Below are 12,302 nucleotides of genomic sequence, written 5' to 3'. Positions count from 1 at the left end.
TTGCAAAGTTACATTGTACTTTGCTCAAAAACTGCATGTACTCATGTAAGACTCTGTTATCTCACTTTTTAGATTAGAATCAATCTAAACATTATGGCATAGACAGAGAACACAGAGGGCTAACACCTTCAACATATTGTCTAGCTATCACCCATTGTTACAGCTAACCTGAGAATGCAACTTTTTTAAAAAAAGGTTTTGTGATTTACACATGAAAAACTATCATGGTATTTGAACAGATGAAAGACTCAACAGGCAATCAAGGTATTTTTCAAAGTATAATTTCAGTTGCATCACACTGTAAATTTTTGCTATAAATTCTGTGTTACGATCGAGCCCTCCACTATCACCTGATGAAGGAGCATCACTCCGAAAGCTAGTGTGTTTCCAATTAAACCTGTTGGACTATAACCTGGTGTTGTGTGATTTTTAACATTCTGCATGAGGGTAGATTAACAAGTTCTTAACTCTGAGGTACTTGGTTTGAATGATAATTGGAAGATATCAGATATGCTGCCCTCAAACTTCTGATGGGCAGTGGTAGCAGCCTATAGCCATTTGGTGGCAAGCCAGTGAGTTGGAAATCCACATTTTACCTGAAAAACTTCTACAGCAAATTGATATAGTGGCCAGGAAACTGGAGAGAAGTCAACTGCTGTTCTTCATGATGGTGCCAATAAGATCTTTTACATCCACCTGAGAGGGCAGATGGGCATTAGTTTGTGTTTCATCTGAAAGACAACACCACTAACATTATAGCATACCCTTGGTACCATACTGAATGTAGCAGCTCAATTCCTAGAAAGGGACCTGAATCCTCATTCTGACTAAGAGATGAGAATGCAAAGTCACTTCTGACAACTTAATTGAAGTTGTGGAATAGGTTAAAGTTAGGGCCTGATTTAATATTTGACACTTCATGCACCCAGCCAAAATGTATTTCTCCTCACATATGGCGTAACCCAGCGGGGTACTTTCATTTTTGTTTGTGGTAGTAGTAAATAGTTGATTTCAATTGTCTGGTTAAAGCACAGCAGGTTAGGCAGCATCCAAGGAATAGGAAATTCGACGTTTCGGGCACAAGCCCTTCATCAGGAATCCTGATGAAGGGCTTGTGCCCGAAACGTCGAATTTCCTATTCCTTGGATGCTGCCTAACCTGCTGTGCTTTAACCAGCAACACATTTTCAACTGTGATCTCCAGCATCTGCAGACCTCATTTTTTACCCAAAGATTTTAACCTACTGCGAATCCTCTTGCAAGGATGCCTTCCTTGAAGAAGCTCTCTTCCTCGATTCCTGATGAAGGGCTTGTGCCCGAAACGTCGAATTTCCTATTCCTTGGATGCTGCCTAACCTGCTGTGCTTTAACCAGCAACACATTTTCAACTGTGATCTCCAGCATCTGCAGACCTCATTTTTCACCCGATTTCAATTGTCTGCTTATTATATGTGCTGCTGATGAAACAAAAAGTCACACAAATACCTCATAATTTCCAATAATTTCTGTTTGAACTGCAGCTACAGTTTGTTAGAAGGATGTATCAATCTGGACTGTAGTTAACTTTTGTTGCAAGAGTATACATTGTTAACGTGGCTTCAAAGCAAACTCCAGAGATGTCAGTCTTTAGATGATCGCTGGAACCATGTGTGCATCATGTCTCTGAAATGTATTTTGTTTCACAAACTTCACATAGATAAGGCCCTGTTACTGTTTGCTTTATATTGGGGAAATACATAGTTCCATATGCAGGGAAGAGGGAAATGAGATGCAGCCTTGATGCATTAAATCTTTCCCCATTTGTAACCAATGATGTTGATAGTGGGGGGCGTTCAGCAAGGATAATGCCTTCGACTGTCAAGAGAAGATGGCTTAATTTTCTTCTGTTGAAACAGGAATGTAAAGTAAATAGAACTTTAAACCATTTGGTCTAATGTTGCAACGCTAAATTTCTGGAGAATACATTCCTGATTATAATAGTGTTTAAGATATCAAAATTTGATGAATGCATATACCTCAGAGAATTGAGGTGTTGGAGGAGATTAAAGAGATAGAGAGGGGTGAGGCCATAGAAGAATTTAAAAACAAGTGTGAGAATTTTAACATCAAAATGTTTCTTTTTTTTAAAAGATATTTTTATTAGAAATTTAATATTTTGACAGATTTACAAAAATAAACAGAACTTTCAAGCACAAACATTAATATAAAAATAGATCTTAAATATATAATCATCAAAATTCAAAGGAATGATACTAAAGAAGAAAGAAAAACAATGAAACTCAGTTAACTACTAATCTAATCCACAATTATCCAGAGTGTATAGTTGAGTCACTTACATCCTTCAAACAAGAGAAAATGTTCTCTAATACACTCATAACAGTATAATAAAAAGGAAACTATTTCCAAACAATAAGAACAAAAAAAATAAAACATGTTTGAATGGAGATCCTCCCCCTTGTTCTCAGGGGGCCTTACTTCCTTTCTAAAGGTCCACCATATCCTCTCCCAAACAGTGTCCCACCCTTGACCCGGGCGCTCCTTAATAGGATTTAGATATAATACCGAGCTAGAGTTAACAGTGAGCGCCCCACCCCCACCCCTCCCCACCCATACCTGAGTATATCTGATAGCATCAATGCCACGTACAAACACACATAACTATAAAATTACAACTCCAACAGATTACAGTTAAGTATAATAACATAAAATAGCAAGAGAAGACAACCCTGCTCCCAGAAGCAAAAGTAAAGTAAAGTATCCACTTCTCCCCACGGAGTGTGGAAGAGGCAAGCCAACATAAATTGTCTCTTACGATTTATTTAAACGAGTCTAAAAGTTCCTTAGCCTCTTCTGGTGATCTAAAATTATACTCGGATCCTTCGTGGGTAAAGCATAATGTCGCTGGGTAGAGTAAGGTGTATTGAATATTTAAGTTCCTTAGACATTTCTTCACCTCATCAAACGCCTTCCTCCTTCGTGCCAAAGCTGGGGAGAAGTCCTGAAATAACATAATCTTGGATCCTTCATGGATCATGGCTTTAGGATCCTTTCCAAGCTTTCTGGAGGCATCCAGGAGTATCTGCCTCTCCCTATAACTCTGCAGCCGGAACAGGACCGGGCGTGGGCGCTGGTTTGGGCCAGATCCGCGTACTGCGACCCGGTAGGCCCACTCCACCCTCACCCGGTCAGTTTCAGCCCCTAGGTTTAAAAGCTGGGGCAGCCATCGCTCCAGAAATACTGCTAACTGTCCTTTCCCTTCTTGTTCAGGGAGGCCCAGAAGACGGATATTCTTTCTCCGATTTCTATTATCCAGGTCATCCATGTAGATTTCAAAGGCCCGGACTCTCTGCTCCAGAGCTCGCGCCTGTTCTGCAGCTGTTTGTGCTGCAGCCTCGGAGGTCGTGGCCTTTAGCTCCGCCCCCTTCACTCGGCCCTGTAATTCCTCGAGAGCCTGGCTGTGTTTCTGCAGCTTTTCTTCGAATGCATTCCATCTCTGTCTGGATTCTGCGATGAAATTGACGAGTGTCGTTTCCAGCCTGGCAATCATTATGGGCGGCACGGTGGCACAGTGGTTAGCACTGTTGCCTCACAGCGCCAGAGACCCGGGTTCAATTCCCGACTCAGGCGACTGACTGTGTGGAGTTTGCACGTTCTCTCCGTGTCTGCGTGGGTTTCCTCCGGGTGCTCCGGTTTCCTCCCACAGTCCAAAGATGTGCGGGTCAGGTGAATTGGCCATGCTAAATTGCCCGTAGTGTTAGGTAAGGGGTAATGTAGGGGTATGGGTGGGTTTCGCTTCGGCGGGTCGGTGTGGACTTGTTGGGCCGAAGGGCCTGTTTCCACACTGTAAGTCTAATCTAAGTCTAATCTAATCTAATCTAATCATCTCTTCAAGGCCTGTTTTTACATCAGCTGCAGCCGGAGGGGGAGAGGAGGGTGGGGGAGGGGTCTTTGTTTTCTGAGAGCTGCGGGATCCCTTTGGTTTACTCATTATCCACTTAATATTAAACTGCTTAAATATAATAGTAAGCAGCTAATTAAGGTTAGAAAGTTTTTTTGGGTGGTTTGGTAAGTGTGGTGGGAGTGAGTAACTCACTTTACCCAGGTTTTGGGAAGAGCTCTGTAAACTCAGACTTGCTGAGTCGCCGCCATCTTGGATCTCCCAAAATGTTTCTTGACCAGGTGTCAATGTAAATCAGTGAGCACAGGTTGAGAGGTAAACAGAATTTGATGTGCATTATGAGACAAGCAGCATCATTTTGCATAACCTCGAATATGAAGACTTGTTTTCCTCTGGTTATTATAAAATCATAGTGTAAGCTATGCAAAGCATAATGACTTATCACTACACCACTGTCATACCACATGCAATGGATTTTTTTATTCACCTGTGGGATGTGGATGTTGCTGGCTGGGTCCAGCATTTATTGCCAGTCCCTAGTTGTCCTTGAGAAGGTGGTGGTGAGCTACCTACTCAAACCACTGCAGTCCACCTGCTGTGGGTTGACTCACAATATCCATGGAGAGGGAATTGCAGGATTTTGACCCAGTGACAAGAAGGTACGGCGATATATTTCCAAGTCAGGATGGTGAGTAGCTTGGAGGGAAACTTGTGGGGGGGTGGCGGTGTTCCTATCCATCTGTTGCTCTTATCCTTCTAAATGGAAGTGATCATGAATTTGAAGATGCTCTCTGAGGATTTTGGTGGATTTCTGCAGTGCATCTTGTAGTTGATACGCACTTCTGGTACTGAGTGTTGAGGGTGCAGGGAGTGGATTTAGTGCCAATCAACCAGGCTGCTTTGTCTCAGATGGTGCCAAGATTCATGAGCGTTGTTGGAACTGCACTTATCAAGGTAAGTGGGGAGTATTCTCTCACACTCCTGACTTGTGCCTTTTAGATGGTGGAGAGGCTTGGGAGGTCAGGAGGTTGTCACATACCTCTGTATTCCTAGCCTCTGAGCTGCCCTTGTAGCCACTGTGTTTATGTGATGAGTCCAATCTGATCAATGATAAAGTCAAGGATGTTGATGGTGGGGGATTCAGTGATGGTAAGACTATTGGATATCAAGGGGTGGTGGTTAGATTGTCTCTTATTGCTGATGGTCTAGCTTGGCATTTGTGTGGCACAAATGTTACTTGCTACTTGTCACCTCAAGTCTGGATAATGTCCAGATCTTGTTGCATTTGATCATGGGCTGCTTCAATATCTGAGGAGTTGTGAATAGTGCTAAACATTGTGCAATCATCGGTGAACATTCCCACTTCTGACCTTATGATGGAGGGAAGATCTTTGATGAAGCAGCTGAAAATGGTTGGGCCTAGGACACTACTCTGAGGCAGTTCTGCAGAAATGTCCTGGAGTCGGTTTGATTGACCTCCAACAACCATGAACATCTTCCCTTATGCCAGGTATGACTCCTGAGAGACCAGAGAATTTGCCCCCAGTACTCATTGAGTCCAGTTTTGCTAGGGCTTCTTGGTGCCACAGTCAGTTGAATGCAGCTTTGATGTCTTACCTCACCTCTGGAATTCAGTTCTTTTGTCCACATTTGAATCAAGTATGTAATTAGGTCAGGAGCTGAATAGCCCTGGCAGAACCCAAACTAGGCATCACTCAGCAGGTTATTGCTGAGCAGTTGCTGCTCGGAAGCACTGTTGATGACACCTTCCATCACTTTACTGATGGTTGAGAGTAGATTGACGGGATGGTAAATGACTAGGTTGGATTTGCCTTGCTTTTTAAGTACAGGACATAGCTGGGTAATTTTCCACACTGTCGGATAGATGCCAGTGTAGTAACTGTACTGGAACAACTTGGCTAGGGGAGCGGCAAGTTCTGGAGCCTTCAGTACTATTGCTGGACTGTTGTCAGAGCCCATAGCCTTTACAGTACCTAGTATCTCCAACCTTTTCTTGATGTCATGTGGAGTGAATTGAATTGGCTAAAGACTGGTATCTGTAATGCTGAGGACCACTGAAGGAGGCTGAGATGGATCATCTATATTGCACTTCTGGCTTAAGATTGCTGCAAAAGCTTCAGTCTTACCTTTTGCACTGCTGTGCTGGGCTCTCCATCATCGAGAATAGGGATATTTTTGGAGCCTCCAAAATAGGGATATTTTTGAGTTGTTTAATTGTCCACCATCATTCACGATGTGGCATGACTGCAGAGTTTCAATTTGGTCCATTGGTTGTGGGATCACTTAGCTCTTTCTGCCATTTGCTGCTTATGCAGTTCTGTTTGGTGACTTCACCAGGTTGACACCTCATTTTTAGTATGGCTGGTTCTGCTTCTGACATGCTCTCCTGCACTCTCCATTGAATCAGGGTTGATTCCCTGGCTTGATGGTTGAGTGGGGGATATGCCTGACTATGAGGTTACAGATTGTGCTGGAGCACAATTGAATTGTGTCCATGGTGCAAAGCACCTCATGGATGCTCACTCTTGAGGTGCCAAATCTGTTTGAAGTCTGTCCCACTTAACATGATGATCATGCAACATAACATGATGAAGGTTATTCTCAATGTAAAGGTGGAACTTCATCTCCACAAGGACTGTGTGGTGGTCACTGTTACTGATACTGTCATGGACAGCTGGCAGATTGGTAAGGATGAGGTCAAGTATGTTTCTCCCTCTTGTTGGTTCCCTCAATACCTGCTGTAGACCCAGTGCAGCAGCTATGTCTTTCGGGTTCGACCAGCTCGATCAGTAGTATTGCTGCTGAGCCACTCTTGGTGGTGAACTTTGAAATCCCCCTCCCAGAGTATATTTGTGTCCTTGCCATCCTCCTTGCTTCTTGTAAGTGTAGTACCGATTTGTCAGCTGAGGGAGGATGGTATGTGGTAATCAGCAGGAGGTTTCCTTGCCTATGTTTAAGATGAAGCCATGAGACTTCATGATTTCCAGAGTCAAGATTGAAGACTCCCAGGACAACACTCTCCCGATTGTATACCACCTCTGCTGGGTCTTGCCTGCTGGTGGGACAGTGCATATCCAGAGACGGTGATGGTGGTGGTGGTGTCTGGGACATAATCATGCTCATGGAATCATACCTTACAGACAACGTCAGGCTTTTGCTTGACTAGTCTGTGAGACAGCTCTCCCAATTTTGGCACCAGCTCTCAGATGTCAGGATCCTGCATGGTCAAAAGGGCTGTTTCTGCCATTGTCTTTTCAGGTGGCCAGGTCGATGCCAGGTGATTTGTTCGGTGTCCACAGAACATTAGCAGAGTTTCTGATGAATAGTGTAGTGATACTACCAATAGGCCATTGCACCCTGCCCCTCCACCCCCAATTTCCTTACTATCAATAATCTTTGTAAAATTGAACAATTATTTTACTATTTTGTAGAGTGCAATAAGTAGCGGTTCCAAGGAGGAAATGGAATTAAGAAGCAGATCATCAAGCAGGGAACGAGTTGTCGAAGATTTTGATGCAAAGTTACCAAGTATAGAACTCGTTTCAGGTAGGAAATGTGCAATTTTTCAGTTTCAAGAAGTCATTGAATGCAACTTTTGTTTAAAAGGTTTGGAAATCAAAATGGAATGTGATCCTCCAAAATGCTGTAACAGAGTTTTGGGGAGTGGGGGTTGGATTGGTGTAAATTAAAATATTCAGGACTAAGAAAGATAGGTTTTGTTATCTTGGGAGGGAAGCAAGGGAGGTGAATCAACCATTGAAAAATGGAGTTGAGCTACAAATCAACCAAAGTATTATGATGTTGGGAACTGTAAGAGTCAAAACATGGTCATGATCCAAATAAGCTATGCACTTTATGCAGATAGTGTATTAATATGTTAATACACTATCACAGAGCATTATAAACAAAATATGATACAAAACCACAAAGAGATATTACGGTTAGTTAAGATAGGTAGGTTGGGGTAGTTATAAAGAAGGAGAGAAATGATATAGGAATGTAGAAAAGTGTAGGGAGGCATTTCTGTACCTTAAGACCCCAGGCAACAGAAGGCACAGCCATCAGTTATGCTGTGATTAAAATTGGGACAATTTGGGAAGAGCAAAATTAGAGTCATACGGCACAGAGACAGACCCTTCTGCCTAACTTGTCCATGCCGACTAGTAACTTAAATGGAACTAGTCCCATTTGCCTATTCCTCTAAACCTTTTCTATTCATGTACCTGTCTAAATGTCTTTTAAATATTGTAATTGTACCCGCCTCCACCACTTTTTCTGGCAGCTCATTCCATACATGCACCGCCCTTGTGAAAAGATTGCCCCTCAGGTCCCTTTTAAATCTTGCCCTGCTCACCTTTGCCATCTAGCTTTGGACTCCTCTACCCTTAGAAAAAGATCTTGGCTATTCACTTTATCTATGCCCCTCATAATTTTATAAATCTCAAGATCAACCTCAGCCTCTGATATTCCAGGAAAAAATGTCCCAGTTTACCTAGCCTCCCCTTGTAGCTCAAACTTTCCAGTCCCAGCAACATCCTCTTAAACTTTTTCTGTACCCTTTCTAGTTGAACATATCTTGGAGAGTTGTGGAGTTTGAGAAGATTGCAGAGTTAGGGAGGGAGAGGGCCTCGAAAACAAGGATTGGAGCTTTAAAATTAAGGTTTCACTTGACTGGGTGCTAATGAGAGTAGAAAGTTGTTAGGGATTTGGAATTAGATGAGAGTTAAGAAAATGGGCAGTAGAGTTTTGGATTACCTCAGGTTTACATGGGGTAAAATTGGAAGACCAGCCAGAACTAGCACTAGTGATAGTTAGAAGTTAGAGAGAGATTCTAACAATTTATCTGATCAGATCTGTATTGCAGATCATCCAACTGCCTATCTATTTTTCAACAAACATTATAATTCATTCCTTTGCAGGCTTTATAGTTTTACTTCAAATTTTATAAATAATGGAATTCACACTGAAGATTATTCAATCCATTCTGGCTGTCCTGGCTTCTTAAAACATTAAGTCTTTGGAGCTTATTAATAATATTATTAGCGATATTATAAATATCTAATATGTGTTTATGAGGCACTGAAGTTGAAAATCTGCTCCTACATTTCTAAATTCATCAAAGGAAGATTAATTAGAATCATAGAGCATAGGAGGCTATTCAGTTTGTGTTTGTTCCAGCTCTTTGAAAGCCCTACTAGTTATACTCTCCCCACAGCCCTAAACGTTTCTATTTTTCAAGTATGTATTTAAATCGTCCTTGGAAGTTACTACTGAATCTCCTTCCACTGCACTTCCATGTAGAACATTCCAGATCATTATGGCTCAGAATCAAAACAATTTCTTCTCATCCTTCTGTTAATTACTTTAAATCTGTGTCCTCTGGTTTCTGACCTTCCTGGTCGTGCTAGTAAATCTCCTCTGTAGCTTCTCCAAGACCTGGCCGCCTCCTGTGAGTGTGATGCCTATAAATACACAATAATAATGCAGTGTTCTAGGTGGGACCTACCCAATGTGCGATAAAAACATTGCCGTTGGAGTTGTCATCATAGGCTCTGGACTCCATGCAATCTTAAGGCATCAGATCAAATATATGCAAGGAAACCTCCTGCTGTTTACTACCTACTACAGAGGAACCTCGATTATCCGAATGACACGGGCGGGGAGTATTGTTTTCGGATAATCGAAATTTGGATAATCAAATGCCGGATACACTGTTTACCAAGCATCAGGACCTTGCAATCTTGCCGAATAATCCGAAATTCAGATAATTGAATGCTGAATAATCAAGGTTCCTCTGTATTCCGTCTTGGCTGATGAATCAATGCTGTTCAATGTTGAACACACTTGAAGGAAACACTGAGTGTGACAAGGGAGCTTCAATGTCCATCAGCAAGAATGCACCAATATTGATTAAGCTCGTCAAGTGCCACAGGGCATTGCTGCTAGATTGAGTCTACAACAAGTGATAAGAGAACCGACAAAAGGGTAAGATCTATTTGACCTCACCCAATCTATCTGTCTTGGAGGTTTCTGTCTTAGGAAGTATCGGTAGGAGAAACCACTGCCCAGTCTTGCGGAGATGAAGTGTAATCTTCACATTGAGGACACCCTTTGGTATGTTATGTGGTACTGTCGCCATGCTAATGGGCCTGACTTGGAACAGATGCAACAACTCTAAACGAGATCAACAGTCCAAATGCTGAACAACTGGAACAGAGAATAGTAATGAGAAGTGACTGAGGAGAAATCTAAGAAGGGTTGGCTCACTCATCACAATTGAGAAGGGAATCTCAAAGGGTCCATTGTCAAAGAACTTCTGGAAAAGGAGGTTGAACAATCAGTTCATGTTGGGGTGGATGAGTTGATCAATGGACCTACTTTTGGAAGTACCAGTATGGGCAAAAGAAAGAGGATGGGGAGCACGAAAAAGGAAATGATGGAAGGTTAGACTGTTGACAGTGAAAAAGAAACATTCATCTTCCATTGGGCAAGAAAGAAATAAGGGCAGTGTTAAGTTGTGAGTGTGTAAATGCATGAATTTTAGAGAACAAAATTAGGGAACTGGAAACAAACATTGCTGTAGGGAGATATTACATAATATCATTGGTAGAACTGTGGCTGAAGCCCTGGGTTATAAACTCTTGAGTATGAAGTTGGGATGGGTGAAAAGGGAGGAGGTGCAGCAGACTTGGTCAAAGAAAATGTCATAGCCCTTGAATGAGATGCAGTTCCTGCAAGAGAATTTGTATGATTTGAGGTGAGAAACAGGATGGGAGCAGTGGCCTTGGGTATTTTTTATAGACCTCCAAATAGTGGGGAGGAAGTCAAAAAAAGCATTTGTAGGCAGGTTATAAAAACATGAGACATAAGTAGGGTTGTGGTTGGTGATTTCAATTACCCTAGGATAGACTGGAAATAAAAGGTAGATTGTGAAACACAGAAGAGGAGAAATTCCTGTAATGCATGCTGGAGAACTTTCTGGAACTGTATATTTCCAGTCATACCCAGGAGGAAACTGTGCTGGATCTGCTTGTAGGAAATGAGGCAGGCCAAATGGAAAATTTTAGAGGGGGGAGCATTTGGGAAATAGCAATCACAATATAATTAGGTTTAATATTAAGTTGGAAAAGGATAAATATCAGTCAAGGATTAAGATCCCAGAGTGGAAAAGTGCATATCTTTTAAATTTATTCATGGGCTTTATTGGCTAGGCCATCATTTATTGCCCATCCCTAATTGCCTAGCTGGCAGTTAAGAGTCAACTGCACTGCTGTGGGTCAGAAGTCACATGCAGGCCAGACCAGGGAAGGATGGCAACTTCCTTCCTTAAAGGACATTAGATGCATTTTTCCGATAGTTTACAATGGATTCATGGTCATCATTATACTCTTAATTCCAAATATTTATTGAATTCAAATTCCACCATCTCCCATGACTTGATTCAAACCTTGGTCTCTAGATTAATAGTCCACAATAATACTAATGGGCTATTGCCTCCCCAAAGGTGTTTATAAGTTAATTGGAAATAAATTTTAATGGATAAAACACTGGATGAAAAATGGAAGACTTTCGAAAAGGAGATGACTAGTATGCAAGTGGGTACATACCCATGAGAAAAAATATGGGATATCCAAGGCCAAAATATCCTGAATGATCAAGAATATTGATGAAAAAGTAAAGAAGAAAAGTTCCTCATGATATTGTCCTAAATTCAACCATTCTTAGCTGCTTCATCAGTGACCTTACCTCCATCATAAGGTTAGACTTGGGGATATTTGCCAATAATTGAACAGACTTAAACACTATATACGCTGCCACACGTAATGAAGCCATCTGTGTCCATATGCAGCAAGACCTAGAAAACATCCATGCTTCGGTATTAAATGGTCACACAAGTACCAAACATTGACCAACTCCATCAAGACAGAATCTAATCATTATCCCTTGACACTCAATATTACTATCACTGAATTCCTATTAATAATATTCTTGGGGTCATCACTAAACTGGACCAGCTATATAAATACTGTATGTACAAAAACCTGTCAGGGGCAAGGAACTCTGCTCTAAGTAATACGCAATGGCAGCAGTGCATACCATCCACTGGGTGCATTGCAGAAATTCATCAGGACTTCTTGGACAGCACATTCCATATTCATGATCTCTCTAACCTAGGAGGACAAGGGCAGCAGATACATGGGAGTACCACCATTTGAAAGCTCCTCTGTAAGGCACACAGCATCCTGACTTGGAACCACATTGTCAGTCCTTCATCCTGGAACTTGCTTCGAAACAGCACTGTAAATGGCCTTACACCAAATGAACTGCAGTGGTTCAGGAAGGCAGCTCACCACCACCTTCTCAAGGGTAATCAGGGATGGCCA

The 12,302-nt window shown here is 41.9% G+C and overlaps 1 protein-coding gene across 1 annotated transcript in view; it reads left to right on the top strand.

The window, feature by feature from the left end:
• dnai7 (dynein axonemal intermediate chain 7) overlaps positions 1–12,302 on the top strand; it is an 84,334-nt gene that overhangs the window by 38,041 nt on the left and 33,991 nt on the right. Inside the window, exon 8 of the mRNA XM_060843073.1 lies at positions 7,350–7,464. Within this exon, the coding sequence (XP_060699056.1) occupies positions 7,350–7,464 (115 nt within the window). The remainder of the gene's footprint in view (positions 1–7,349; positions 7,465–12,302) is intronic.

The sequence above is a fragment of the Hemiscyllium ocellatum genome, chromosome 23, assembly GCF_020745735.1.
Source record: "Hemiscyllium ocellatum isolate sHemOce1 chromosome 23, sHemOce1.pat.X.cur, whole genome shotgun sequence".
Lineage (NCBI taxonomy): Eukaryota > Metazoa > Chordata > Chondrichthyes > Orectolobiformes > Hemiscylliidae > Hemiscyllium > Hemiscyllium ocellatum.
Note: the sequence above shows the minus strand (reverse complement) of the source record. Positions and strands in the feature narration are given on the sequence as shown.